General features: G+C 41.6%; 1 protein-coding gene across 1 annotated transcript in view; it reads left to right on the top strand.

Moving 5' to 3' along the window:
- Nucleotides 1-27,951, top strand: part of COL4A3 (collagen type IV alpha 3 chain) — a 133,304-nt gene that overhangs the window by 65,861 nt on the left and 39,492 nt on the right. Inside the window, exons 3-22 of the mRNA XM_049614795.1 lie at nucleotides 1,919-2,008; nucleotides 4,724-4,768; nucleotides 5,351-5,395; nucleotides 6,560-6,622; nucleotides 7,298-7,351; nucleotides 8,150-8,176; nucleotides 8,938-9,012; nucleotides 11,187-11,249; nucleotides 11,378-11,413; nucleotides 12,229-12,270; nucleotides 12,495-12,572; nucleotides 14,312-14,374; nucleotides 15,303-15,362; nucleotides 16,788-16,832; nucleotides 17,110-17,163; nucleotides 18,043-18,084; nucleotides 20,645-20,729; nucleotides 21,911-21,946; nucleotides 23,562-23,726; nucleotides 27,554-27,646. Coding sequence (XP_049470752.1) covers nucleotides 1,919-2,008; nucleotides 4,724-4,768; nucleotides 5,351-5,395; nucleotides 6,560-6,622; nucleotides 7,298-7,351; nucleotides 8,150-8,176; nucleotides 8,938-9,012; nucleotides 11,187-11,249; nucleotides 11,378-11,413; nucleotides 12,229-12,270; nucleotides 12,495-12,572; nucleotides 14,312-14,374; nucleotides 15,303-15,362; nucleotides 16,788-16,832; nucleotides 17,110-17,163; nucleotides 18,043-18,084; nucleotides 20,645-20,729; nucleotides 21,911-21,946; nucleotides 23,562-23,726; nucleotides 27,554-27,646 — 1,261 coding nt within the window. The remainder of the gene's footprint in view (nucleotides 1-1,918; nucleotides 2,009-4,723; nucleotides 4,769-5,350; nucleotides 5,396-6,559; nucleotides 6,623-7,297; nucleotides 7,352-8,149; nucleotides 8,177-8,937; nucleotides 9,013-11,186; nucleotides 11,250-11,377; nucleotides 11,414-12,228; nucleotides 12,271-12,494; nucleotides 12,573-14,311; nucleotides 14,375-15,302; nucleotides 15,363-16,787; nucleotides 16,833-17,109; nucleotides 17,164-18,042; nucleotides 18,085-20,644; nucleotides 20,730-21,910; nucleotides 21,947-23,561; nucleotides 23,727-27,553; nucleotides 27,647-27,951) is intronic.

Below are 27,951 nucleotides of genomic sequence, written 5' to 3'. Positions count from 1 at the left end.
AAAGAAAGAAAGAAAGAAAGAAAGAAAGAAAGAAAGAAAGAAAGAAAAGGGGAAAGGAAAGGAAAGGAAAGGAAAAAGGAAAAAAAGAAAAGAAAATTTCAGACAACTGGTGTGAATACCGTCAGTTTAACTCTTTTGGTCTGTTAGCAAAAAAGAAAGATTTATAAGAATGCGTCTATATGTATAACCCTATTTGCATGTTGATAAACACGAAAGAACAACTGGAAACAGCTCTGTTCACTCACTTTGACCCAGACATTGACATCCGCAGACTTCGAGTCCTGCAGCACTGGTGCAGGCGCGCCCCCTAGTGAACGAATCCTGCAGCAGCACGCTGGTTGAGGCCAAAATTCAGCACGAGGAAGTACAGGTGCCCCCCGCTTTCTGAAAGCTCGCCTGGCGCCAATTCGTTTTTTAGGAAAGACCGACCTTGACCTTTGTTTCTGCTAAGCAAGAGATCTCCAAAGAGGATTTTTGCTTCTGTGAAAAAAAATTACCATACTAATGTAAGTTTTTCACAAAAGCGAAATGGTGTAATTCGAACTTTTAGAAAGCGGGGATACTCTTTGCTTTGTACCATTTCAGTTTGAGAAAAGTTTCGTAGGAACTCTGTGCTTTCGGATAGCGGGGGGGAAACCTGTAGCTCCATTGCAGACTTCAAGAAAAAAAAGAATGCCATGAAATCTCATTAATTCGCTCCATTAACTTGCAATTTGTGATAATTAAGACAGAGGCAGAACTAAAGTTTTTTCTTTGTTTACAAAACCCTTTCCTCCGGGATGCTAATGAATTGCTTAACAATAGTGAAGGGTGACTAAAAATATTTTAGAACATGCTTCTAGCTCTTTAGATAAAATGATTTACATATAATTTATATACTAACTATAATAATTATTACATTTATTTCCAGTTATTCTGTAATTGATGTGTAGTTTGAGTTAGGTTTTTCCCTGCAGCTATGAATGTATACACTCAGATCCATGTTGGAGAGCTGGGATTTATTCTTGCATTCAAGAATTTATTGAGTCCCTGCTATGTGCAAGCTGCTACTCTAGAATGTGTGTGGGTAGCTGGGTTTGGGGAGGGGTGTAGCAAATTCTTTTGTTTCTTTTTATGGGATGTGGCTGTGTACACACAACAATATGAAATAGCCAACTTGATCTCTCTTTTTTTTTTTTTTAATTTAATTTGCCAGTGGTGTGATTAAATTGACTGAATCAGCCAGCGACCTTTACTATTAGAGCGAAATCCCAGGATCCACGTCGGGAAAATTATTTGTTGGTAGAACCACGTGATGCACTGGGCCTAAATTATTTTCGCTAGTTACTAAGGGCTTTGTCATAATAGCACCTAACTCTTTCTAAAAAAACTATTCCGCTCACCCTTTTGGTTATGCCACTCTTGATATCTCCTGCATCTCCTACACAAATAGATTGGGTTACTAATTCCTGTGTAATCAAGAAAGGACTAAAACTGATAGCCTGCACGTTGTTCTTTTCAAGCTACCACAGCAATTATGCACACTCCCCAAACACATTCTTGTGCCTTAGCCTCACTCTCTCTCCATCTCCCAGCAAACACACTGCGCTAGTCTCAGCTTTCTGTTTGGGCTTCCCACCCCCAGTTCCCGATTCCCTTTCTCTTAATCTCTGCTCTGTGTAGCCCCACCTTTTGGGGAAAAGTAGTTCCTACCAGACCAAAGGCAATCGCTTGCAAGACTACAGACAAATACTAACAGCTGGTAGCCTTCCATTTACTGTTACGCTGACTGCTGAGTGCGAATTTTATTGAGCCAAGGAAAAAATACGTGCCAAATGTTATCATTAAGTTGTAAAGAAAAGAAAGCAATGGTTGTGGGTGTGTTTGTTGCTGGGCAGTGCTATTCTGTGTGTTTCTTATCTTGTTCTGGTTTTAACAGGGGGAGAAAGGCTTTCCTGGACCCGCTGGTTCTCCTGGCCAGAAGGGGTTCCCAGGTCCCGAAGGCTTGCCTGGACCGCAGGGACCCAAGGTATGTCAGTTTATAAGCTCTCTTGGCCATCCCTTTCTTTTTGATGTTAGCTTTTCTCTTTCAGTCCTTAAGCATGCAGATGTTCCCCATACAAACATGAAATTTCCCCTAGATCTTTCAAGTCCTGTAAGCAAAGGATTGCCATCCCTCCCCCTGTCTTTCCTTTCTCTGTCAGGATTTAAAAAACAAACTAACCCCACTTACTATTCACTCTCCAGCCGGCAATAATTTGCCTCTGGTCCTCCTGCCCTGAAAACATTCCTGCAGAAATCACCCATGACTTTTGTGTCCTTATCTGACCCTCACCCTTCTGCTTTGTTTCACACCCTGCGGATCACTCTCTTCTTGAAACACTTGTCTTTCCTTGTTTCTGGAATTCTCCTACCTCGGATACTCTTCTTTTTGCCACACCCTTCTCTTTTTTCATGGGTCCCTCTTTCTCAACTCATCACACATTTTTATCCTAAAGTCTGTGATACAACAAAGGGCTTTGTTTAAATAAATACCCTAGAGGATTTGCTAAATAACTACATAACCACTAGATTTGCTGATGGCTCTTTCCTGCTGTGGACACGAGCTAAACTTAAGCCTGGGCTCTCCTGCACTCACGTGGTTGTTCCCCTGACTGCTGGCCTCCAGCAAGCTATGCACTAACTAATAAGCTCTGAAAGATAATTGTCACTGATCCCTGCAGAGTCTTTTTAAATTTCCCAAATGTGTGGTATACTTAAGTGGTAATCACAGGCAACATTTCCTGCGACTCTATTCCGTGTGAAGCATTGGGACGTTTACTCTGGACTGTATCTCGTTTACTCTTCACATCGGTCCCAGAAATCCTGACTGTGGTGACTCATATTCTCATCTCCATTCTAGGGATGAGGAAACTGACACTCGGAGCCCATAATTAACTCATCCTGGACTCCACAGTGAAAGGTGGCAAGATCAGAGTTCAAATCTGGCTTTATATGATGCCAGAATCAAACTCCTGTAACCAAAGAAACTAAACCCACATCTGTATGTTCGAAGAAACATGCAAAATTTTGTGGTTTTTCCGTGAATTCTTCCGTTTCATGTCTCTCCAATTCATTTATGTGCTTTTTCTCCATTTCTCTTTCTTCTGACCCTAATTTTGAAAAAAGTCATCCAGATGCTGGACATTTAGTGTCTGAATTCAGACCCATTCGGTCTCTGACCATCCCACTGCCTTCCTCCAGGGTGTGGCCTAGGATATTCATCCATTTCACTAATAAAATGAATTTGCTTCAATTCTGGACTTGGATCAACCCCAAGCCAACTCTTTCCTTTTTGTTTTGTTCTCTGCACCCACTCTGCTTGTTACCTTGGCATTTCTTTAGAGAAGCCAGCAATCAGTTAAAATAATAATTGTAGGGGCGCCTGGGTGACTCCGTTGGTTAAGCATCCGACTTTGGTTCAGGTCACGATCTCACAGTTCTTGAGTTCAAACCCTGCATCTGGCTCTGTGCTGACGGCCTGCTTCAGATCCTCTGTCTCTCTCTCTCTCTCTCTCTCTCTCTCTCTCTGCCCCTCCCCCTCCTCCACTCTCTCAAAAATAAATAAAACATATAAAAAAGAAAAGAAAAGAAAAGAATATCTGTGTATCATGTTGTCATGGAGTTCGTATAGGACTACAGTGTGCTTTATCAATGTAGTCACACAAAAGATAATTTGATCCAAGGCAGACAATTAGAGCCTATTAAACCTGACCAAATGGAGTTTTCAGGTTAAAAAATTTCCACTCTTAATTTTAAGTATTTTATGCATGAAGAACATTTCTAATGGGGACATAAAACCTAGTCACTCTTGAGTCTTCTGCAGCATAACACAGAGCATCCAGCAGGGGAGGGGAACATAGACGAGCAAAATTCCACCTCCTCGGTGAAGGCCCACTTTAGCCTTGACCATCCAATCTCAGAAGGCTCTGTAACAACCCCTTTCTCAAAATAAAAAATAAAAAAATACCAAAACCTACTGAAACTCCCAGGAATGATAAAAACAGCTTTTGGACAATGGAACTTTCCCACCAAGTGGCCTGGTTAAGACAGTCTCCATTTAAGGTAATTCCCTAAGAAACAAGGCCTCTAAACTGTATTTATCAGATGCCCGAAGCTAGTTTATCTCTGGTTCAGGCAGTTCTTGCTTTGCTATTTATTTATTTGTGCGTGCCAGGCACATTTTGCTAATAAGGTGTTTTTCATGCACAGAAATATTGGCTGCCGTTCTCATCCCCCATTGTAACTGTATCGTTATCCTTATCAGACCTCAGCAGCTGTCTGGCTAATGTGGGGCTTTTACAGCAGCTCTTCACAGGCGTCAGTGTGAACACGAAACATTTTTTAACCTTGTCAAAATGTAGATTCTGAGTCAACCCGTGTGAGAGGTGGGGGAGACCTGAGAGCCTGCTTTGCTAACAAGCTTCTGGGTGATGCTAATGCCACGGGCCCCCCTGACCCCCCCACATGGAGTAGCAGGGGTTTGTCTGAATTTTTGTTTGTCCTTTCCGATAAATATTTTAGCTCCAATTAAACAAACAAGCAATTTACTGTGTTGACACTGAAATAATCACAAGAGCAAAACAGGCTGGTGGTATGAATAAAACGGCGACTTTTAATTTATGGGTTTCTTAGTTTCACATGATTTCCAGTGTTTGCCTTTTGGGCTTGTTTTTGTTTTTTGTTTTTTTTATGTTGGATCTAGGGCTCACCAGGACTTCCAGGACTCACCGGTCCCAAAGGTGGAAGGGTTAGTAGTCCAACTGGTCCGTCTTCTTCTTTATAAAAAAATAAGAACTCTGCACTGTAAAAGTTATACAGATGTCACAAAGGAATACATTCTGTATGCTACACTCTATAGTTGAAGGTCAAGAACAGGTAAAAGTGATCCGGAGTGGCAGAAAACAGTGGTCACTATGTTGGGGGTGGGTACTGATGGACTGGGAAAGGTGTGAGAGAACCGGCTGGAGGGGGTAGAGATTTTCACTGTCTGGATGGGGTGGCGGTAATAACAATATGTACGTGCAGACATCTGTAAACGTTCCTCAAGCTGTTTGCAGAAGCTTAGGGCACTCTACTATATGCAAGTTATGCCTTAAAAATCTATCCAAAAAGGCAAAAAAAGATCTCAATCATCTCTTTTAAAAAGTTTTATAAATGTAAGATTTAGAAAAGTTTGTCAAGACTTTTTTGTTTGTTTTTCAAATAGATGTTAGCCATTCCTGATTACAGTTGCAGGATGGGGTTATTAGAATGCAAATAATTTTATGTTTTCAGGTTGAACGTTTTAAAAGTGTTTTTCTTGCCACCTTCCCCTTTTCTATGTCTTTAGGGAATAACTGGATTGCCAGGATTCTCAGGTCCTCCTGGACTTCCAGTAAGTAATGGGGAAAATATGTAAAGTTAAAAAATAAAAAGGAAGCTCATTTTAATAAAGAGGTTAAAGCAATAGTGCATGGAAATGGGTACTGAGACATATGCTACATGATGAAAATGTCACAGTAGAATCACATAATATATTAGAGTGTGAATTTGTAGGACATACAAGCCAAACTGTATTTCCTGAAATCCAAGCAGAATAGAATGGTACAAAGTGGAACAAGACAGGATGGGGCTTGACAGTATGAGATGGTATAGCGTGGAGTGAGTTGGGATGGTATGGGATGGGATAGAATGGAATGGGATGGGATGCAGTGGAATAGGATGGGATGGGATAGAATGGAATGAGATGGGTGGGATGGGATGGGATGGGATGGGATGGGATGGGACAGAATGGGATGGGATGGGATGGGATAGGATAGAATGGGATGGGATGGGATGAGATAGAATGGAATGGGATGGGATGGGATGGGAAGGAATGAGACAGAATGGGATGGGATGGGATGGGATGGAATGAGATGAGATAGAATGGAATGGAATGGGATGGGATGGGATGGGATGGGATGGGATGGGATGGGATGGGATGGGATGGGATGAGATAGAATGGACTAGAATAGATGAGATAGGATAGGATAGGATAGATGGAATAAAATGGAATGGAGTGTAGTGTGGAATAGAGTGGAATACAACAGGATAGGATAGGATAGGATAGGATAGATCAGAATAGAATAGAATAGAATAGATCAGAATAGAGTAGAATAAAATAGATGGAATAAGATAGATTATCTCTGTTGAATAGTGTAGAATAGTAAAATAATAGTTACTTCATGCACATATCCCTCTTCTTTTTCCTTTCTTTTCTTCCAGCTTAAAACAGCACGTTAAGGGACTTCATTTTGTATAGAAAGGTCTCTTGTTATATCTAAAATATCTGTATCTCACTTGGTAATTTTTGGTTTTGTTAGCCCATTTCATTTGCTATGATTTTTATTTAAGTGATCTAAAATAACTGTATATACTACTTAACTATTAATAGCCATTTGTATTTAAATAACTCTCTAAATTAGCCCATCTTTTTCGTCACCTTGGGTTCCTCACTCTTGTCGCTTGTTCCCGGGGTCTGGTGCTTATGTCTCCTTTCTGAGACTTGCTGTGTTTTCAGGGCACCCCGGGCCATCCTGGACCATATGGACCTGCTGGTGTACCAGGGTGCAATGGTTCTAAGGTATGTGCTCCTCACACAGGAGCTGGTCGGGAAACATTCTGCCAAATGAGTCAATCAAGGTGAAGGAGGAATGAGACAGCACAGGCTTTCCTTGAAAGATCCTTTTAGCCAAAACCAATAGTGTGCATACAGAAACTTAACGGTTTTCTTTCCTGCTCTGGTTTGATTTCTGATTGTCTTTTGGGGGCGTTCTCTCATGTTCTCCCACAGAAGGATGGGGGGACCTCACCTGGTTACTTTCGCCTGAGGTTGTGAGTGTATGCAAATCAGAAACCAAAAGCGTGGAATGCAAAATTGGTCTTTGGCAAGGAACGACTGAACTTTGCAGTGTTCACTCATCCTCTTTGTTTCCTGACCGCACTCTCCTTTTCCCAGAATGGTGGCCATGAAAGAACTAATTAGTAAAGTTTCAAGGAAACAGCAATTAAAAAGTTCTTGGCACAATTAGACTTTTGCCATTTATGCACAATTTGAGAAACAGTAGATTCTAATCCTGTTTTCAGTTAAGATAATGGTTTTCTGGCCTTCAGCCTCATGACCCAGCAGCCATAAGGAATTTGGGTTACTTTGTCTAGATTTACCACTGCAGGGTTGGAAGACAGAAACAGGGAAAAGATCTCAATAGGCTGTTCTAGAACAACTAAGAAAGAATGACAAGCTTTGTATGTCTTCCAGGGTGAGCAAGGGTTTCCAGGCCTTCCGGGGATACCAGGCTACCCGGGGATCCCGGTAGGTGTCCATTTCTAACTCTGTATAAAGTGTAAACACAAGCCATTTACTCCAGAATGGTCGTATGCTGAAATCCGTCAAGACTGTGGGAAAGTCTAGAGCAGCTGAGAGGAGACATTCAACTAATGGGTGGCGAATGAATGAATAAATGCGTTGAGTTCAGGTTTGCACTTTGAGGCTTCATTTTGCATTTGAGACATCTAAGCGGAGATGACTGATAGGCAGCTAGATCTGCTCAGAGAGGCCCTGGATGGTGGTGACTCAAGGAGCAAGAATAAGGAGAAAAGAGCCTTGGACATGACTTAGAAAGCTCTAGCAAGGGATGTCCGGGTCAAGGAGAATAAGCCCGTAAAGAGGAGGGGCCCCTGGTGGTAGAAAGAAAACCAGAAGGAGTAGATGATGGGAGCCTAGGAAAGATGTATTTCCATAGAGGGGCGTGGCAGACAGCTGCCCAATGCTGCCGAGAAGTCCACGAAGATCTGACAACTTGTCATTGACTTTAACAACATCACCATCATTGCAGGACTTAGCAAAGGATACTTTGAGCATGGATGGGGCGTGAGGCAGGTGTGGGACTGAGGAGTGAATGGGATCTGAACAGAATGGGAAGGTTGCAGATGACATGAAGAAGAGATACAGGCAGTACTGGCAGGGGGAGATTAAGGGGAGGTTTTGTTTCTTTAAATGAAAGAAAGTTGAACATATTTAAAAGCCAGCGAGAAGTATACAGCGAGAGAGGGGGCTGAATAGCAGTGAGGACAAAGCAGTGATTCTGTGTATTTGGTTTCCTTTTCTTAGGGTGCTGTTGGCTTGAAAGGAGAAAAGGTAAGTCATGTGTGGCATATTAGTATTGAAAATCTCCGAGGCGCCTGCATGGCTCAGTGAGTTAAATGTCCAACTTGACTTCCGTTCAGGTCTTGATCTCAAGACAGTTTGTGAGCTGGAGCCCCGCATGGGCTCTGCGCTGACAGCGTGGAGGCTGCTTGAGATTCTCCCTCTTTCTCTGCCCCTCCCCTGCTCGTGCTTTCTCTGTCTCTCAAAATAAACAGATAAAAAAAAGAAGAAGAAGAAAGAAAGGAAATCTGTAATGGTACATCTGAAAGGGGTTCCATTAAATGATGAGATATAAGTGATTCCAAATCAGGTTTAATAATTAATTCAGAAACCAGTTAATAATTGGACCATGATATTTGTTCCTATCGGACAACTTCTTTTAGCTCTTTCTGTAAATACCTCTTAAGAAATACAAGTTTTGGAAAATCCTTGAAGGAAATAGAGTCTAGGAGGAAAGAACTGACATCAGGCTCAGGGTCCCGACTTCCAGATCAGGAGCTGCCACTAATTCTGGAATCTTGAGAAATGCTCTGTCATTCTTATGTCTTTCTTGCTTGCCCAGTAAATTGTCTATCTTAGGATATATGAAAATCTTAGATCTCTTCCAAACTGAGTAATCTTAAATCTTTTCTCTACGTGTATGCCCTGAAAAGCACTTTTATCCTTGAAGCAGTAGAAGTTTGAATAAGCAATTTAAAGGAGCTTTGCAAATATAACATTGGTTAGTGTTGATGAAGTTCTTTATTTTCAAGGGAGCTCCTGCTGCAGAAGGTATAGAACTTGATGGAAAAGGTGACCCCGGGTTGCCAGGAGCCCCAGGATTACAGGTATAGCACTTCAGGGATGGTCTTCTCATTCTCATTTCTCTGGTTCTGGCTCTCTTTCTCTGTCTCTGTCTGTCCATCTCTCCCTCTTTCTCCCTTCTCTGTGTCTCTGCATCTCTGTCTTTGTCTCTGCCCCTCCTCTCTCTCTCTTCCTCTAGATCTTTTCCTCCCCCTCTTATGAACATTTTTATTGTTTGTTTTCCATTTTCTTTTTTGTTTTGTTTTCTTTTTTCATGGAGATACTATTGACATATGACATATTCGGTGTAGAGGGTAGTGATCAGAGATTTGTACATATTGTGAAATGATCCCCACAATAAGTCTAGTTAACATCCATCACCACCGTGACAAATATTTTTTTTCTTATGATGAGAACTTTACTCTCTTAGCAGCTTTCAAATCTGGAATATGATGTTATTGACTATAGTCACTATGCTGTACCTTACATCCCCAAGACTCATTTATTTATAACTGGACATGTGTACATTTCACCTATGCTCCACCCCCACCTCTGACAACTGCAAGAACATTTGCAGTAGACATTCACATGTCTTCTGTTTACATATCGACTTCATTTCACTCTAGAATATTCACTTTATGAGAAACTCCATGAAACTAACATAAAGGGATGATTTTGTTCATAAGTCTTTTAATCTCTTCTTAAATCTCAATTACCCAGGCTTTTCTACACCTAAGAAGGAATGTTCAAGGAATAGTTATGTTCCACTTACTCTGTATTTGTTGAAATCAAGCATAGGTTTGTATCATACACTGAATATCATTTAAAACTATAATGTTAAGTAATAGCCCTATTACAAAATTTGCAGGAGTAAGTGGGTTTTATTTAAATGTGCCTTTTTCCTGTAGAGTGGTTTACTTTCTGATCCATATGTATGTAGATCTGAGTGTGATCCCAGATAGATACAAAGAGACACAGCCATTTGGGGGACTGTGTATGCTTTACTTTGTGATCCAAAAGGATTTTTTGGTAGACCTCAGGCACAGGTACTAACTTCCAGGTTAAAACCAGAAATATTTTAACTTAGTTCAGAAGTACATGTGGAAATTTCTGGAAATTTGTCTAAGTGAGTCAAAGAGTTTGAGTTTAGGTTGTTGTGCTCCTGGATGGTGACCCCTGCCAACCAATGGTGAGCCACAAAATGGCAGAATGACATGCTTAGGAGGCTTTACCGACCTTTGAGGAAAGATACAGAACATGATGCCTCTTGATTTTTCTTGTTTAAGAAACATTTAAGGGGCCTGATGCTGAAGGAAAGGGATCCAGTAAGAAGAGATCGCAGCCATCTGGGACGTTGATGTGTCCTTTAAGTGTGCATTGAGTGTCGGCTAGGTACTACAGGGTGCTACTGATGAAAATCTAACAGTGGGACATTCATGTATACAAGAAACATGAATTACATGCCAGTTATATGCCAGGAGCTATTCTAGGCTGTAGAGATACCACAGTGCACAAATCAGCACACACACACACACACACACCCCCCCCCGCAAAAAAAAAAATTCTTGCCATCATGGAGCTTACATTCTAGTAGGGGAAAATAGAAAAAAACGTAAATTAATAAGTGTTGGTTAGATAGTAAAAAATGCCAAGGAGGAAAAGACTGCAGGGCCAGGGGATAAAGGAGTGTCCAGGTTGGAAGGAGGGTTGTGGCTTTACATTGGGCGAGCTGGGAAAGGATGACATTTGAGTGAAAATAAAAGGGAAAGGAAGTCGGTCCTCTAGATGTCTGGGGAAAGAGGATTCTAGACAGAAGGAGAGCAGGTGGAAAGCCCTATAGGAGGAGTATGCTTGGCTGAGAGACAGGCAGACAGAGAGACAGACACACAGACAAAAGCAAAATTTCAAAAATTTAAAAACCCTTCTAAAGTAAAGCAACGGCTCTGGTCATACTCCTGGAAATGTTACCATCCAGGTATCCCTGGAAACCTGTTCTACATGGCAACGCGCTTTTAGGCACCTTTTTTTTTTTCCTTTCCCCACCCCCCCCCTTTTTTTTTGTAATTAACTGCAGCCATGAATGAGAGCCATCATGCTCCTCAACTTTCATTAAAATATGTTAATAGATTTAATTAAGAACTAAGAACTAAGAACAAATGGACATTGTTCTAGGTAAGAAGTAAAGTTAAACTTACCCTACTCTTCTCTTAATTTACAGGGCTTACCAGGCCTTCCAGGTTTTCCTGGACCCATTGGTCCACCTGGCCCTCCAGGGCTCTTTGTGAGTATGAAGCCATCACAGCTATAGACACTATAAACCAATAAATTCATTATAGCTAAAAGCTTTACACAGAGTTTTTGGCTTGGTACACATTTCCTGCTGTAATTTTCACTTCTGGATTTTTCTAGGGCTTTCCAGGAACCATGGGACCTCCCGGACCTAAGGTAGATTATAGTTCGTGTGTCACAACAGCCAGAATGCCCTAAGCAAGCTAAAAGCCAAACCTGGCCTGATTAGACATGTGGTCACTGCCCAGACCCTCTCTGGAAGCCACAGGATTATTCCCTGGAATAATCCATGGAAAGGAATGGGGCAGACAGCTCTGCACCCCTCACTCGCTTCTCCCTGCACTTAGTAACTTGATCCCTGATAATTCAGTTATAAGGAGCTCTGTATCAGGAAAGGGCAAGTCCGTAGGTTTCCCATTTCTGATAATCCTACTGATCACCCAATACTTTATCCTATAAACTTTTGCAGCGGACTGTTCCCCAAACCAACCTGATCTTAAGCCAGTACATGAAGGGCCCTGCATGCCTTTCTCTTCTCTCATGTCACTAAATTACTACTGAAGACTGAATTGTATTCTTAGCCTCTCTAGGAATTTCAGAATCCCGAAGTTCAGCTACCTTTGCTTCTTCTTTTTAAGATGAGAAAACTAGGGCATCAGAAAGTTAGGTAACCAGCTAGTGGCTGAGCCAGATAAATGTCCTCTGAGCTGGTTTCCTTTCCCCATGCCACATCATGCCTTCATTTGCCATATTAAGTATATCCCGTAAGCTTTCTGCATTTCACAATCTCTACTTTTGAAAGAAACATAGTGTGCCTCTCTCCTCCAAGAAATAGCTAAAATAATTTTGACAATACTGACATTATAATTAAAATGTAAATGGTCAGTTACAAACATTGGCACTTCAGTGGGTTTAGACCATTCATAGTCATTTTCTTTTTAAAAATAATTTTGTTTTGTCTTTTCTTACAGGGTCACATGGGCGATAATGTGATAGGACAAAAAGGAGAGCGGGTAATTCAAATACTGGGGTTTATTTGTGGGCAAGACATTTTAAGTCTGAGAGCAACCAACCTATACGTCTCAGTCACTGAGTGACACCGAAATAAACGTGTGTGTTTGCTCTATCATTGGCTCTATCTTCTCACCGAAGAACCAACAGGGAAGGAGCATCTGTCTTTCAAAAAAGCAAAGGTGATGTTGTTCAGCTTTGCATTCCTGAGTGTATTTGTGTTTAGGGTGTGAAAGGATTGACAGGACCCCCTGGACCACCAGGAACGGTTATTGTGACGCTAACCGGCCCAGATAACAGAACGGTAACTCTTCCACTTTATTACTAGGGTTGTATCTTCTCTCTTCTGGGGGGAGGTCCTTGCGATCTTTTACCTCTTTTATAAGTTCCGTCTAAGCCCAGTTCAGCCCTGCCTGAACCTCTGGATTTTATTTTATCCCCATCTTTTACTGGAGAACCAGAAAACAATGAGACAGGGATGTGAGGCAAGATCAGAGGCAAGCAGCTTCCAAGATTCTAGAAGGTGGAGCCTGGATCTAATTTTGCTCACCTCTTATCCCCATCCCTTCTCACTGTTCCCAACTCAGATGGGGATTCAGTGAGTATGTTTGAATAAATGATAACAAAATGGTTATATGGCTCTGATCCAACTGGATAGTAATGACCTAAAGATATGGGTGGAGTGGTATTGTAACCAACTGAGACATTTTTATCTGCCATTATAACCCCAGGGGCCATTTGGCCCTAATTTCTCTCCCAGGACACTGTGACCCTGTTTTTTGACATTAACATTTGCATTTTGTTCCTACCATGGGGTAGCTGGAAAGACCAGGATATAGAACTGAATTGAATGCTCAGAAAAAGTGAATCACAATATAATACCCCAAACCTAGACACTAGGTTGATCCTGGAATGCCTGGGATGGGGGGAGGGAAGTGAGGGGTTAACTAACAATTTTCTTGTGGAAGAAATAAACACAAATCATCCTTCTTTTTAAGACTTGTGATTATTTTCAATAATAGCTTGATTGAAATATAATTCACATATCATAATTCACACATCCGTTTTAAAGAATAAAATTCATGGGTTTTAGTTATAATTAATTTTAACAAATTATTGAAATATAATTTCCATACCATAAAATTTGCTCTCTAATGTACAATTCAGTGGCTTTCAGTGCATTCATGTGGTTTACAAGTATTACCACCTGGAATTTTAGAACACTTTCATCACCTCAAAAATAAACTAAAAATAAAATAATTTTTAGTGATAGAAATTATCAAAACAAAACTGAAAAGAGTTAAAGCAAAACACGGCAAAATTTGGTATAATCAAAATAATAACTCTCATTGAAGATTGGAGAAAAATTTACCTGAGGAAAATAACCACTTTTAAGAGGTAATTGACAAAAATAAAATTAATAAAGTCTAAAATGGTATTGGCTAGAAATTGACAGGAAATGTGCTCACTTCGGCAGCACATGTACTAGAAATTGACAGGAAAAAAAGTCTTATTTTGACAAAATCTAGATCTGGAAGATTTGATCAAGGGGGAAAAAATCAAGTTTGAAAAAAAACAAAAAAACTGATGCCCCAAGAGATGATTCACAAGAGGGAAAATACAATCAATAAAATGCAATTAGGGGGCAAACAAACCCGATTAATGGAAATCAAATTCTCATCATAACATATACTCAGAAAATGATCCCAATGAAAATAATTTCTGTATATTAAAATGAAAATAAGATACATTAAAAATGATTTGAATGTGCTTATTGAAAACTGATGCAGGAATTAAATTGGTTGAACACAGTTTGATCCAAAAGATAACTTTCTTTAAAAAAAAGAAAAAAAAAGTCTGTGTTTAGTTTCAATGGGTTCACAAGTATAACATTTGAAATGTGAAAAACAATAATGTGTCGTGTTAACAAGAGGTACATAAGTTCTTTGTAAATCCAGTACATTGAACAGACAGAGAAATCTGTAAAAGCAGTAAAATCTTATTTGATCTGGGTGTAATGACCTGAAATTGTTTTTGTGGCAGGACCTCAAGGGAGAGAAAGGGGACAAGGGAGCCATGGGCAAATCCGGACCTCCTGGACCCTCAGTAGGTCATTTACACTCATGCTGTTCCCTTGAAACGTAAAGTAGAGCCTTAGAGCCTATTTTGATATATGATCTACTTTTAAATCTTAATATTCGCTAGAACATGATAGTATTTTACTGCAGAGGTCATGAGTATACTAGAATTATTTTACACCTACTTCTAGGTGAAATCCCTACGCTGTGGTATATGTGCCCAATGTCACCCATCTTACGATTCATCTTCAACATCTGGGGGTTTTTTTATTATTATTATTATTATTATTATATAATTTATTGTCAAGTTAGCTAACATACAGTGTGCTCTTTGCTTCAGGGGTAGATTCCCATGATACATCACTTACATACGACACCCAATGCTCATCCCAACTAGTGCCCTCCTCAATGCCCACCACCCATTTTCCCCACCCCTTCTCCTCCCACCCACATCAACCCTCAGTAGAGTCTCTGTATTTAAGAGTCTCTTATGGTTTGCCTCTCTTTCTGTTTGTAACTATTTTTTCCCTTCCCTTCCCCCCCGTGGTCTTCTGTTAAGTTTCTCAAATTCCACATATGAGTGAAAACATGATATCTGTCTTTGACTGACTTATTTTACTTAGCATAATACCCTCCAGTTCCAGCCATGTTGTTGCAAATGGCAAGATTTCATTCTTTTTTCATTGCCAAGTAGTATTCCATTGTGCCTATATATGTCACAGCTTCTTTATCCATTCATCAGTTGATGGGCATTTGGGCTCTTTGCATATAGCATCTTGTATTTTAGCATTTATTTTTAAACGAATACTTATAAATAAGATTTCCCTCTTAGATGAACCTTGATTTTAACATTTTAAAATATAACAGAATAATCAGAAGGAAAAAGTTAATGGCAATCAAGATAAGTAAAAAAAATCAATAATATGTACAATTTGATATAACTCTCATTAATACAGGGACCGCCTGGGGAATCTTATGGAGCTGAAAAAGGTGCTCCTGGAGAACCTGGCCCGCAGGTAAATTTGGAAATTCAGTGTCATGTGCAGCCTGTATTAGTAAATACTCAGGACTATTTAGGAAATAAGTGTACGATACCCATCTCAAACTAGCTTAGACTTTTGTAAGTTTTTTAAAGATTTAGGAAATATGGGGTGCCTGGGTGGTTTAGTCGGTTAAGCGTCTGACTCTGGCTCAGGTCATGATTTTGTCGTTCGTGAGTTTGAGCCCTAGGTCCAGCTCTATGCTGACAGCTTGGAGCCTGGAGCCTGCTTCCTATCTGTGTCTTCCTCTCTCTCCGCCTCTCTCCTGCTCGTCATGCTCTGTCCCTTTCTCTCAAAAATAAGTAAATATTTTAAAAAATTTAGAAAAAGATTTAAGAAATGAGACTTATATGTTCAAGTAGCTGAGAAGTTTAAGGCTGAAACAGCCTTCAAGGACTTCAGAGCCTGAAACAATATGGCGGGAGGGGGCCCTCCATACATTTCTCCCCCTCTGTGTGCATTGATTGGCCTCATGCTCTCCTTTGACAATGACCTTCTTCCTTGTAGGTGGCAATAGAGAGAAAAGGTGAGAAGTTCAGATTAATGGCATCCAAGGAGACAGTGTGTTTCCCTGTGGCCATTAATAAAACCCCAGAGAATCTCTCTAATTGACCCAACTTGGTTCAATGCCTCACTCTGGAAAGCGAACTGTGGCCAGAAAGAAGTTTCCAGGGTTGGCCAGACCAGAGGGGTCAGGGTTATTGTGACTGAGAGCCCCATGAGAATCACACAGAGTGAGGGAATGGCCGCTCCCCAAAGAAAATGGGACATGCTGTGACATGGGTAGTGGGGACACTGAAGCCGCCAGGGTCCATTCACCCGGCCAGCTCTATTTTTAGAAATATTTAACCACATATATTGTGTTTAAATTCTAAAACTTTTACATTGAGAAAAGTGTATATTTTTCTAAGAAAAAAATAGTATGATTTTTATTCTCTCATGGAGAGTAGACTTCATAATAGGTCATCCAAAAGCCCTGTCTGTTTAAAACACTGCACCATATTTTTATAAGTATGTCCAAATACAGGCATATCTGCAGTTTGGGGAATTGCCAACATTTCGAATAGTTTGTGAACACCTCCCTCTTTCTAAGCTTTTTTGTCCACTCCTCTGCTTTTTCAAGTTTTCTTCCAAGCTTGGGTGGATAGTATTAGATCTCACTGAAGCTTAGCTCTTAATTTCCAATCTTCCTTCCACTGACCCCCCCTGATTTCCCCTTCTGCCCGGCTCTGCCTTTCCCACCAAGAGAAGGTCATACGTGTTCCATGATTAGTAGTTTTTTTTTTTTCTTCTAACAAATGGGTGGAGAGTCTCAGTCAGGCTCTCTTGCCCGAGGTTGAGAGGAGACGATCGTATCATTCAGGTTTTCCGTATTTATTAAATGATGTGTTTTTGTTTTAGGGAAAACCTGGAAAAGACGGAACCCCTGGTTTCCCTGGCACTGAGGTAAAGACATGATTTGGCCCATCGATGTTACTGAAATGTCAGTTCCATTCGGTGAAGAAGCACTCTGGGGAGTCATCGGTAGCTACTAATCTAGAAAAAGCATGTGGCCTTTGAAACCTACATTTGAGAATCAGAGTGCAACACCCTCACTGTGAAGAGAGACCATCTGAGCCACCCTAATTTTTCTTTGCAAAAAGGAGTTCCAACTGCTCTTGCTTCCCACAGGAGAAATTGACCCGTGGGCCTTCTGACCCATTCTCTCTGCCCTTTTCCACAGGGAGCCAAAGGCAACAGGGGCTTCCCTGGGTTACCAGGAGAAGACGGCATTAAGGTAATGCCCTCTCTAACATCCTCTTCTCCAGGCTCTTTTAACTGGTTGGCTTTTGCCCACCCTTTCCCCACCATGCCCTGGAAATAGGTACAAGGAATTGCGACCAGTGTTCATTAAAACACCTTAGTTATATTTGTTAAGAGGAAGTGAGGGATGTGAAGTTTGCACGGACACCTGAAGGGCAGTTTTGTGGGAAAGATAGAAAACTCGCTCTGTGTGGCAGAAGCTGGCTGACACAGTGACCAGTGAGATTTAGTTTGCTCATGAGGAAGGAGCTGGAGAAGTCCTGCAGGCGAGGGTTTCTGGTCATCGGAGGGCAGGTGTAGGCTGAACCCCGTGAGTCTCAACCTGGGTCATGACACGCTGAAAGGTCACGATGAATGAATTGTGCGCCGTAGTCCGTTTCATGCGTTGCTGACAACATGTTACAGACATTTTCAAATAATTGTTATATGTAAGGATATGTGCAGATTCAAGATTTACCCTATAATAAATAATATCACTTCCTGTCCAATTCTGAAAATGCCCTCTTGAGTAGGTAAGGAAGGGGGTGGGTTACAGGTGAGTTGGGACAGTGGGGACTGCATATAACTCACAGCCTGGTTTTGCCGTGCCTGAGATCTGGGTGAGAACGTGGGAGTGTGTAATGCATAGAAACACCCTCGGAAGGCACTGGCACGGAGGGAATCTGGAAATCACTAGAGCCACAGCTGCTTCTCAGGACCTTGTTGACAGGATTCTTGCCCCAGGTGTGGCCCTCCAGGGAAATAACCCAAAGTCAGTTTATTATTTAGCTGTGCATTTTGCTTTTTCAGTATACCAAATATGTAAATATTTTGGATTAATGTACTCACAATTTGTAACTGTCTTTCAACACAGGGGTGGAAAGGGGACATTGGCCCTCCAGGATTCCGTGGTCCAGTAAGTGTAACTAAAGACAATGTCTAGTTGTCATGGGTGATCAAGTCCTTCAAAGCATCAAGGAAATTTTGAAGCGGCGTCTCTCATTAACTGTTAAGAGATGATAGTATTTACTTTTTTATCAAACCAAGGAAGAAAATAGCTGTTGTCATTATTTGTCCATTTGACAATGGATAAATATTTCTATTTGGTCCTATGTGGTCTCTGGAAGGCACTAGCAATGCCCACCCTCGGCGGTGGGAAAGAAGAAAACCTTTGTTCAATCACACATGGCCCCAGGTGACCTGTGGCCTTGAGCAGAGCAGGAGGGGTGCCGTGGAGGTCAGCTGGGGTACCCAGGGCAGAGGGAGTTAGCTCCACCCACTCCGTCTGGGCATGGGTATATGACATCCTGCACTTCTGGGCAGCACGAGCCCAACCAGGGCCAGCAGAAGCCACTGACCCCAAGCCCAAGCTCCGTCTCAGCAGGCTGTCTCCTCTCTGCAGTGTGGATGTGGATTGCACGGATGTCTGTCAGCTCCTGACTGCAGAGATAGAGCACATTCTCTATTTTGTGACCCTGTCGCTTAAGGAGATGAGTAAAAGAGATCCGGGCTCTGACTTCCAGTATCCCTTCGTCTCCTGCCTTAAAGGACAGTGGTTCTCACGTTCAATGCGCCGAGTGGAGCTGCCATTCAGAAAGGACGGTGGTAGTAGGAGAGTCAGGGGGTGGGGGTGAGGGGGGTCCCATTCCTAACACCGTTCTCAGACCCCTCAGCCTAAGTAATTTAACGAAGTAAATTTAACTAAGTAATTTAACTAAGTAAAGTAACTGGAGGAAGGTCCTGGAAATTCTCACCTTCACACAAGTAAGTGATTCAGATGCAAATAGCCCCAAAATACTTTTATGGAGTTGCTGGGAAGAATAATTGGGCCTTAGGGTGAAAGCACTTAGCCAACCCTTGGCAGGTGCACATATGCCATTATGGATTTTGATGGAGATTATTATATTATCATTACTGTTATTATTGTGAGTTATTTTTTGTGACTGTATACATAGTGTTTAACCACAATACTCTTGTTACCTCTTTTTTAAACAAGCCAGCAAAGTCATGGGCCCCGTGCAGCATACAGGAAAACAAAACAAAAAACAAACCTTTTCCCCTCTTCTTTTTAAAAAAAAATTTTTTTTTTAATTTTTTTTTCAACGTTTTTTATTTATTTTTGGGACAGAGAGAGACAGAGCATGAACGGGGGAGGGGCAGAGAGAGAGGGAGACACAGAATCGGAAACAGGCTCCAGGCTCCGAGCCATCAGCCCAGAGCCTGACGTGGGGCTCGAACTCACGGACCGCGAGATCGTGACCTGGCTGAAGTCGGACGCTTAACCGACTGCGCCACCCAGGCGCCCCAAAAAAAATTTTTTTTTAACGTTTATTTATTTTTGAGACAGAGAGAGAGCATGAACGGGGGAGGGTCAGAGAGAGAGGGAGACACAGAATCTGAAATAGGCTCCAGGCTCTGAGCTGTCAGCACAGAGCCCGACGCGGGGCTCGAACTCACGGACTGCGAGATCGTGACCTGAGCCGAAGTTGGACGCTTAACCGACTGAGCCACCCAGGTGCCCCTTTCCCCTCTTCTTTTATTTAAGATAAATGTACCAAGTTCTAAATGAAATCTCCTTGCCAGTTGCGCTGGAGAGGAATTAGCATTCCCAGTTTGCTGTGTGTATGTGTTTTAATTCCAGTTTCTATTATTGTCCTTGGAAATTCTGCTTACGAAGTAGATGGTTAAAGACCAACAGTAGGTCCACTGAGCATGTCAGAAACAAGAGTCCTCAATTATTGCAAGTCATTGGTATCCTGAAATTTAAAGAAACAATCAGAGTATTTTTTGATGTGTGGGTCCCAACAGACTCTGAAATAAAGTTAGCTCATGAGGACAAGTGTTTTTAAAAAGTGAAATAGAATAGGGCCACCTGGGTGGCTCAGTCCGTTGAGCGTCCAACTTCAGCTCAGGTCATGATCCTGCGGTTCGATTTATGGGTTTGAGCCCCGCATCGGGCTCTGTGCTGTCAGCCCAAGAGCCTGGAGCCTACTCCTGATTCTGTGTCTGCCTCTCTGTCTGCTCCTCCTCTCTCTCTCTCTCAAAAATAAATAAACATTAAAAAAAATTAAGTGAGATAGAATATACTGAAAAATCAGCATTGATCAAATGTCAAAATGGTAAGTCACTGTTCGTGAAACTTCAATTTCTGCATACGTATTCACACATATCTAGATATGTATGTATGTATATTTATAACTATGAGTATGTGAGCTGGGTCACATCATAAAATGTATTTCTAGTTGAAAGCCCATGAAGTATATGATACCATGATACCAGAAACATCAACTTTTATTTTTACATGTATCCATTATGTATCTATGACTACCATATTTCTGCTAACACATAAACCTATGAATTCAGGAAGATAAGGAAAATATCTTTTGGGCCAAAATAAAAGGCACTGGAATATGGCATTTGGTGAGCTCTCCATAAATAGCTATCTTTTCTCTTCATTTGTTCCTTTTTCCTTTAAGACAGAATATTATGATGCATACCAGGAAAAGGGGGATGTAGGAATTCCAGGCCCACCAGGCCCCAAAGGAGCTCGTGGCCCACAGGGTGAGGATAAATTTCTTCCTAAAGCGTTTGCTGCCTATTTCCATGTGTTTCTCTCCAGGCAACATGTAACATATGCTTATAGACCTAGAATTTGCAGGGGGCGGGGGGGGGGAGGGGGAAGAGAGGTCTCCCAATTTTCATGGCCTCCTAATTTTCATACTTTTATATGAAAATTCCATAGGTGCTATACCACAGAAGGCAGTTAAATTCTTTGTGTGTGCAAGCATGAAGTTCAAGTCGGACAAGAAAACACTAATAATGGCCATAGGGCAGGAGGAGGGAATATAAAGAATCAGCAATCTTAGTGGGATACAAAAGAAAAAATGGAGACCCTGAAAAACCATAATTTGAGCAAATCCATATAATAGTGACAAGAAGGGACTGAAATCTGGGGTTTCCCAACTCCTGGCACCATGAAGCAGAGTCACATTTATTAGATTCTGTCCCTTTGGGTAGATACACTGGAAAGGTCTAGGCCAAGAGCTCTCCTCTCTGGTTACACATCAGAATCCCCGGGAACTTCTAAAAACGTGCTAAGTCCCATCCCTGTGATTCTGATGCAACTGTCTGGAGGTGGGGGTGGGGAGAGGGGGGAGGCTGAGCACTGGTAGATTGCAAAAGCTCTCCAGATTATTCTAGTGTGTAGCCGGGATCGAGAACCACTGATCTGAGGCAAATTATTGATACACATAAGATTTCAAAGGAGAATTTCACTCAAAAGAGTAAAAATACCTAGCATTCTTAAATAAATGGACAGACAAGTATAGATACAGACACAGATTTTTTTTAATCTGATATATGGTCACTATAAATCACTTCCATATGTCCAAGAATTAGAACTCCGTGCGATGTTATTGGAGACGGAACACCATCTTCTAGCACCTGAACCGTTCCAACAAAGTGTCAGATACACAGCAGGCTCTTCGTAGATCTCTGCGGAATTGTTTGAAGGTGCAAAGGTGGCATGATTCACTTTTGAATGTTAGGCATCTAAGACTAGTTCCTTCTCTGCAGTTTGTCTCAATCAGCGAGGTTTTCTTTTATCTCTCTCTGTGGGAGTAGAGAAAGTATGAAAATATTTATTATTGATTATTATGATATTGTCACCCAAGATTTCAAAAATGGGGGGAGGGGAGTGTTTATATCCTTGCCAGCAATTAATTACTGTTACGGATTTATAGGTCCCAGTGGTCCTCCTGGAGTTCCTGGAAGTGCTGGTAGGTACCTGCGTCTCAGGCACCAACAGAAATGCTCTTAAAAGGAAAATCACCTTTGCACTGCTTGCGTAGGACAGATGTTTCACTAACGGGGCCAAAAGTGTTTCCAGCTTCCTAATTGTTAACTTTGTGATTTACAGCCGAAATGGGGGTGGGGGGAGTGAAAATGGACACAAAGTAACTTAGAAATGCTCTTTTTTTTTTTTTTTTCACTTCTCATTGGTTGTAACTAAGTGTAAGACAATAACTGAAGCCTCCAAGCTCAGAGGAGGCACAGAGGTAGAAAACAGAAATTTGCAGTCATTAGGCTGCCTAAAAAAAGATAGTTTTCATAGTGTATCCCATGTTGCATGAGATGCATAGATTATACTTTCATGTGAAGTTTTAAATTTCACAGTACATTATTTACGGACATGCAGACAATTCCATGAAGTATAAAAACATCCATGAGTCCCTGGAGTGGTTGCCTCTTGAGAGAGGAAGACGAGGATCCAGGACGTTTAATCAAGGATTAACCTCAGTGGCTTTAATTTTAACTGTAATGCCATCATGTGTCACTTTGTAGAGGAAACGAAACCATGAAAAAGCAGCAAAGATTTGATAAGCCCTGCTGTCGATTATAATTTTTTCTATACCATGTTGTGTATTAAGCTATTATGTAATTTTGAAAATGAATTAAAATCAAGCAGATTGCAGAACTATATGTATCTTATAATCCCATTGTTAAAAAACATAGATAAACGGATAAATATTATGTGTATTTGCATGTGCATGGAAAAATACACCAAGTTGGAATACAAAAGGATGTATCAGAGGTCTGGCCAAAGATTAGGGAGGACTTTTTTCTCTACTCCCAACCCCCCAAGTAATGAATCAGCCCCTTTAGGAAGCAGTGAGTAAAAGTTACAGAGCTCTAAAACGGACATGAGACAGGTGGATTTGCTTTTATGGCAAAACCTTTATGGTCAATAATCAGAAATAATCAGTCATTACCCCTGCTGGTTTCATAGCCCTTTGGTGGTGAGGTCTCTCTTCTTCACAGTTAAACTGTTTGCAAGGCAGAGATTCGAGACTTATCCCCTCTTCATGTCCTTGTCACCTTATGAGGGACAGATGAGCTTTGTGTCACCTGGCTTGGCTTCTCTCCCAGGAGATGCCTGCCTCCCCCCATCACGCCCTTTTATAACTAAGACAACTGGCTGTGGGAATAAGGTCCAGTGACAGTGGTCTCTCTTTCTCATTTGGGACACTGAAAGATTGGTATCTTCTAGTCTTTAATGAAAAAACAGCCATAAAACCGCATATACTGAAGAATTTATCATGAGGTTCTTTTAAAGAAAAAGACGACAGTGCACCCCTAACTCGGTCTCAGTCCCTTGTAATACATTATATAAATTACCTCATGGAACTGGAGCCTTCTGAGCTTTGCTGACCTGTGATCGTTTAGCAAAGCCACAGATGAAGGAAGATATTCTCTTTTTGTTTTATATGTTTTATATACCTCTTGATGGGGCAACTTTTATTAATAAGAACATATTACATTTTGCAATTGAAAGATAACATGTGTGAATCGGGAAAAAATTTAAAATATGGTAAAATGATTCTTTTCTCCAAGGGTCGTCGAGGCCTGGCCTCAGAGGAGCCCCTGGATTCCCAGGCGTGAAAGGAAGGAAAGGGGAACGAGGACCCCCGGGAAAGAATGCAGTGGGGCCTCCTGGGTCCCCGGGTTGTCCTGGGGCACCAGGCCCCACAGGGTCGCCGGGATACCCAGGACCACCAGGTAGGTACCTTTTGTGGCCATGGCCCAAGTGACAGATGTGTGCAGATCAGTGGCGATGGAGAAGCTTACTTGCAGCTTGGCCATCCGTCCGTGTGGGTCTTAGGAGCCATCTTCCTGCTGGTGTTTCCTTGCATTAACTGTGAAAACAGTTCTGGTGGAATGGTGGCTTTGCGGGTGCGGCAAAGCTTTAGGCTGAGTTCCCATGGAGGGCACAGTGGAAGGCAGGAGCAAGGGGGAGTGAAGCAGAAAAGGGGGTGACCAAGTTTGCCACTGCTTGTTCAGTCCCTGGAGAATATCCTCCAAGAAGCTGTATTAACTTTGTTTCAGGACAGTCTGTCCCAGAGGAAACAGAGGCAAGAATTTATCCACCTGTTCCTATTAATCATGCGTCAAGAATATATCCCACGGGACCAGACTAACCACCCCCACCTCCCTCGCACACACACACACTTCCAGGCTGTGTTGGCATGGCTCCCAGGGCATCCTATGCCCTGGCATCAGCGTGTGGGCTGGAGGTGTGCAGCAAGGGCATGAGGCAAGATCCTGCCAGGTCAAGTTGGGGCAGAGACCACAGAGCTGCCGCCAGGAGGATGTGAAGTTCTGGAAGTTCTGATGCCTGGGGGTGTCCTCTCCTCTGCATCAACCTGTAAAGGCACCTAGCACTCTGTGTTGGCCAGTAGGCACACACAACCTCGGAACATGTGGGTCACTCTTTGTGTCCCAAACACCTCTCTGGAAGCTGCCTTGTAGGTCTTATGTTTTGTACTCAACCCTCCTAATAGCCTTAAGAATTTTCTACGTGTCAAGGATTTTCTTTTGTTTGTTTGTTTGTTTGTTTACCCATTTTGAGAGAGAGAGGGAGAGGCTGCATGAGTGAGGGAGGGGCAGAGAGAGAGGGAGAGAGACAGCCCCAAGCAGGTTCTGCACAGTCAGCAATGGAGCCCCACTCAGGGCTCGATCTCATGAACCAACTGTGAGACCATGACCTGAGCCAAAATCGAGTCAGATTGCTTAACCGACTGAGCCACCCAGGGGCTCCAGGAATTTTGTTTTTAAGAAAGGAAGGATGTATTATTTATAGATAGTACGATTATAAACTTGGAAAATCCAAAAGAATAATCCGGAAAACTCTTAGTGTTAATAAGATAATTCAGGTAAATGTCTGGCTATCTGAGCAATATTTGAGAAAGAATAGAAGCTTCCCTTTAGGCCAATAGCTATTTAAGAAATTATCCCATTAATAAAAAGATACAATATCTAAGAACAAAAGCTGTTAAGCTATGGCGTGAACCAACGTGGAAAACAAAGCAAAACTAAACTGAAACGTTTCACCGTGTTGAGAATTTGAACAATTTCTAGTTCTCTGAGTCTTTTTCAGGATGTGGTTTAGGATGCTCATGTTGCGGAAGATGAACCTGATGAACCTGTTCTTGGATATTGTATCTTTTTATTAATGGGATAATTTCTTAAATAGCTGTTGGCCTAAAGGGAAGCTTCTGTTCTTTCTCAAATATTGCTCAAATAGCCAGACATTTACCTGAATTATTAACACTAACATCTTGTAGCTAATGAGTGCCACAGTCGGGGTGCTGCGGTAATACAGCCCCTTCCCTGGCACACCATGCATGCATCCTCTCCCCTCCAAGACAACGCTGGCTTCCTATCTTTTGCCAAACAACACCCGTCTGCCCTTCGAGTCGCACCTTCAAGTTCAAGCCCAACAGGGAGTTTTCACTGAGCCCACATCCTGTAACACCCGAGCTTATCCAGTAGGAGAGTTTTTCACGTTACCTGTCATTGTCAGTTTCCCCTACAAGACTCAAAGCTCTTGGAGGTCAGAGACAGTGTCTAGTTTGCCGTTTTAAGCGTTTTAAGCCAAGAACGTAGCACAGGGGGCTGGAACGTTGTAAGTACTCAAGTATTTGTTGAAATGAGTATGACAGGAGTATGAAAATGTTTAAGTAGATACAAATGTATCAATGTGTAAATACACATATGACTGCATTAAGTAGAAAACTGCCGTTAGATTTTATTGTTTAAAGATAACTATCCAGTCATTCTAAAGACATAGAAAACTGGATCACAAAACGAACCTTCCTTTCCAAGTCAGACATTACATGGACCACATTCCATCTCAGTTAAATGTTTCCACTGGCACCTTGTTGCTCTGAAATTTGGGGCAGCTATAGGTACCATTTTCAAATATTTAGTTTCATCAGTATTGCCTTGTGCCTACATTTGAAATGGCAAGACCAAAAATTTGGTCATAGAACAGAAAAGCCGAAGAGAATGAGCTGTTCGTTGTCGCATTATAGTAGCATATGCTTGTGGAAGGACTGGAAAGAGCTTTCTTGAAGACCCACATTAGGAATGAAAGCCTCAGGGGCACCTGGGTGGCTCAGTCAGTTAAGTGTCTGACCCTTGATTTCTTTTTTTTTTTTTTTAACTTGTTTTACTTTTCATTTTTTTAAATTTACATCCAAATTAGTTAGCATATAGTGCAACAATGATTTCAGGAGTAGATTCCTTAGTGCCCCTCCCCCATTTAGCCCATCCCTCCTCCCACAACCCCTCCTGTAACCCTCAGTTTGTTCTCCATATTTATGAGCCTCTTCTGTTTTGCCCCCTCCCTGTTTTTATATTATTTTTGTTTCCCTTCCCTTATGTTCATCTGTTTTGTCTCTTAAAGCCCTCATAGGAGTGAAGTCATATGATTTTTGTCTTTCTCTGACTAATTTCACTTAGCATAATACCCTCCAGTTCCATCCACGTAGGTGCCAATGGCAAGATTTTGTTCTTTTTGATTGCCGAGTAATACTCCATTGTGTATATCTACCACATCTTCTTTATCCATTCATCTATCGATGGCCATTTGGGCTCTTTCCATACTTTGGCTGTTGTTGATAGTGCTGCTATAAACATGGGGGTGCATGTGTCCCTTCGAAACAATACGCTTGTATCCCTTGGATAAATGACTCTTGATTTCTTCGGCTCAGGTCATAATCTCACAGTTCGTGAGACTGAGTCTCAAGTAGGGCTCTGTGCTGACAGCATGGAGTCTGCTTGGGATTCTCTCTCTCTCTCTCTCTCTCTCTCTCAGAATGAATAAATAAACTTTTTTTAAAAATGACGAACTTGATAGATGTGAATAAGCAATACAGAGAAAACAGATGATATTCTGTCTGAACTTTTTCACTCAGTCTGTATTAGGCATCTACTATGTATCAGGAAGATTCAAGGTATCCAAGATATATAGAAAAATGAGATTTGACCCTTTGCCTAAAAATGTTAAAAGAATAGTCTTGAAATAATTAGAAGTAACTGAATAAAATAACACGAGTTGATTATATGATGAGAACCATATAACGAGCTTTCAAAGAATCACTACACCAGTATTAAAAAATATCACTTGTGTGGGCCCCTGGGTAGCTCAGTCTTAAGCATCCAGCTCAGGTAATGATCTCACAGTTGTGAGATCAAGCCCTGTGTCCCACCCCATACTGAGCATTGGGATTCTCTCTCTCTCCCTCTCTCTCTCTGCCCCTCCCCTACACACACACACACACACACACACACACACACACTCTCTCTCTCTCTCTCTCTCTCTCTCTCAAAATAAATAAACTTAAAAAAATCACATGTGTAATGAGAAAGGAAAAGCTGGTCAACATGCTTCAGTCTTCAGTGTAGACGAACCTTCAAAAGACTCGGCTTCTAAAACAAGTATGGGGGAGTGTGTATAAAATAATGCATAGTGCAGAAACGTGCTAATTGAACAAAAACACATAAAGAGATAAAAATCAAGTTCTGGTGTTGTCTTTTTGCAGGTGACATCATTTTTCGCAAAGGTCCACCTGGAGATAGTGGACTTCCAGGCCCTATAGGGCTTCCAGGAATCCCAGGAGTCGATGGGCCCAAAGGTTGGTTCAATCAATGGTTGTTCTATTCAAGTAAGCCATGCTCGTCATCATTACTGTCCCCATTTGATTCCTCCCCCACCAAAACAACAATGATCCCAAACTGCAGACAGTCAAGGCTGGCCTCTTTTCCAGAAGAATTACCTCAAAGTTTTCATTTATCTATAAATCAATCATTTATTTAGCACCCGTGCAATAAATTGTTGGATGTTCCTGGAATATGAGTATTATCCTGCACTGAAGGAGAGAGGTGGCTGTAATACAGGATGTTTTATGCTTGACTCAGGATTTCCTCTGAGAACATTAAG

The sequence above is a fragment of the Panthera uncia genome (genome assembly GCF_023721935.1).
Source record: "Panthera uncia isolate 11264 chromosome C1 unlocalized genomic scaffold, Puncia_PCG_1.0 HiC_scaffold_3, whole genome shotgun sequence".
NCBI classification, from domain to species: domain Eukaryota; kingdom Metazoa; phylum Chordata; class Mammalia; order Carnivora; family Felidae; genus Panthera; species Panthera uncia.
The sequence above is the reverse complement of the archived record's forward strand: the minus strand, read 5'-3'. Positions and strand labels throughout refer to the sequence as shown.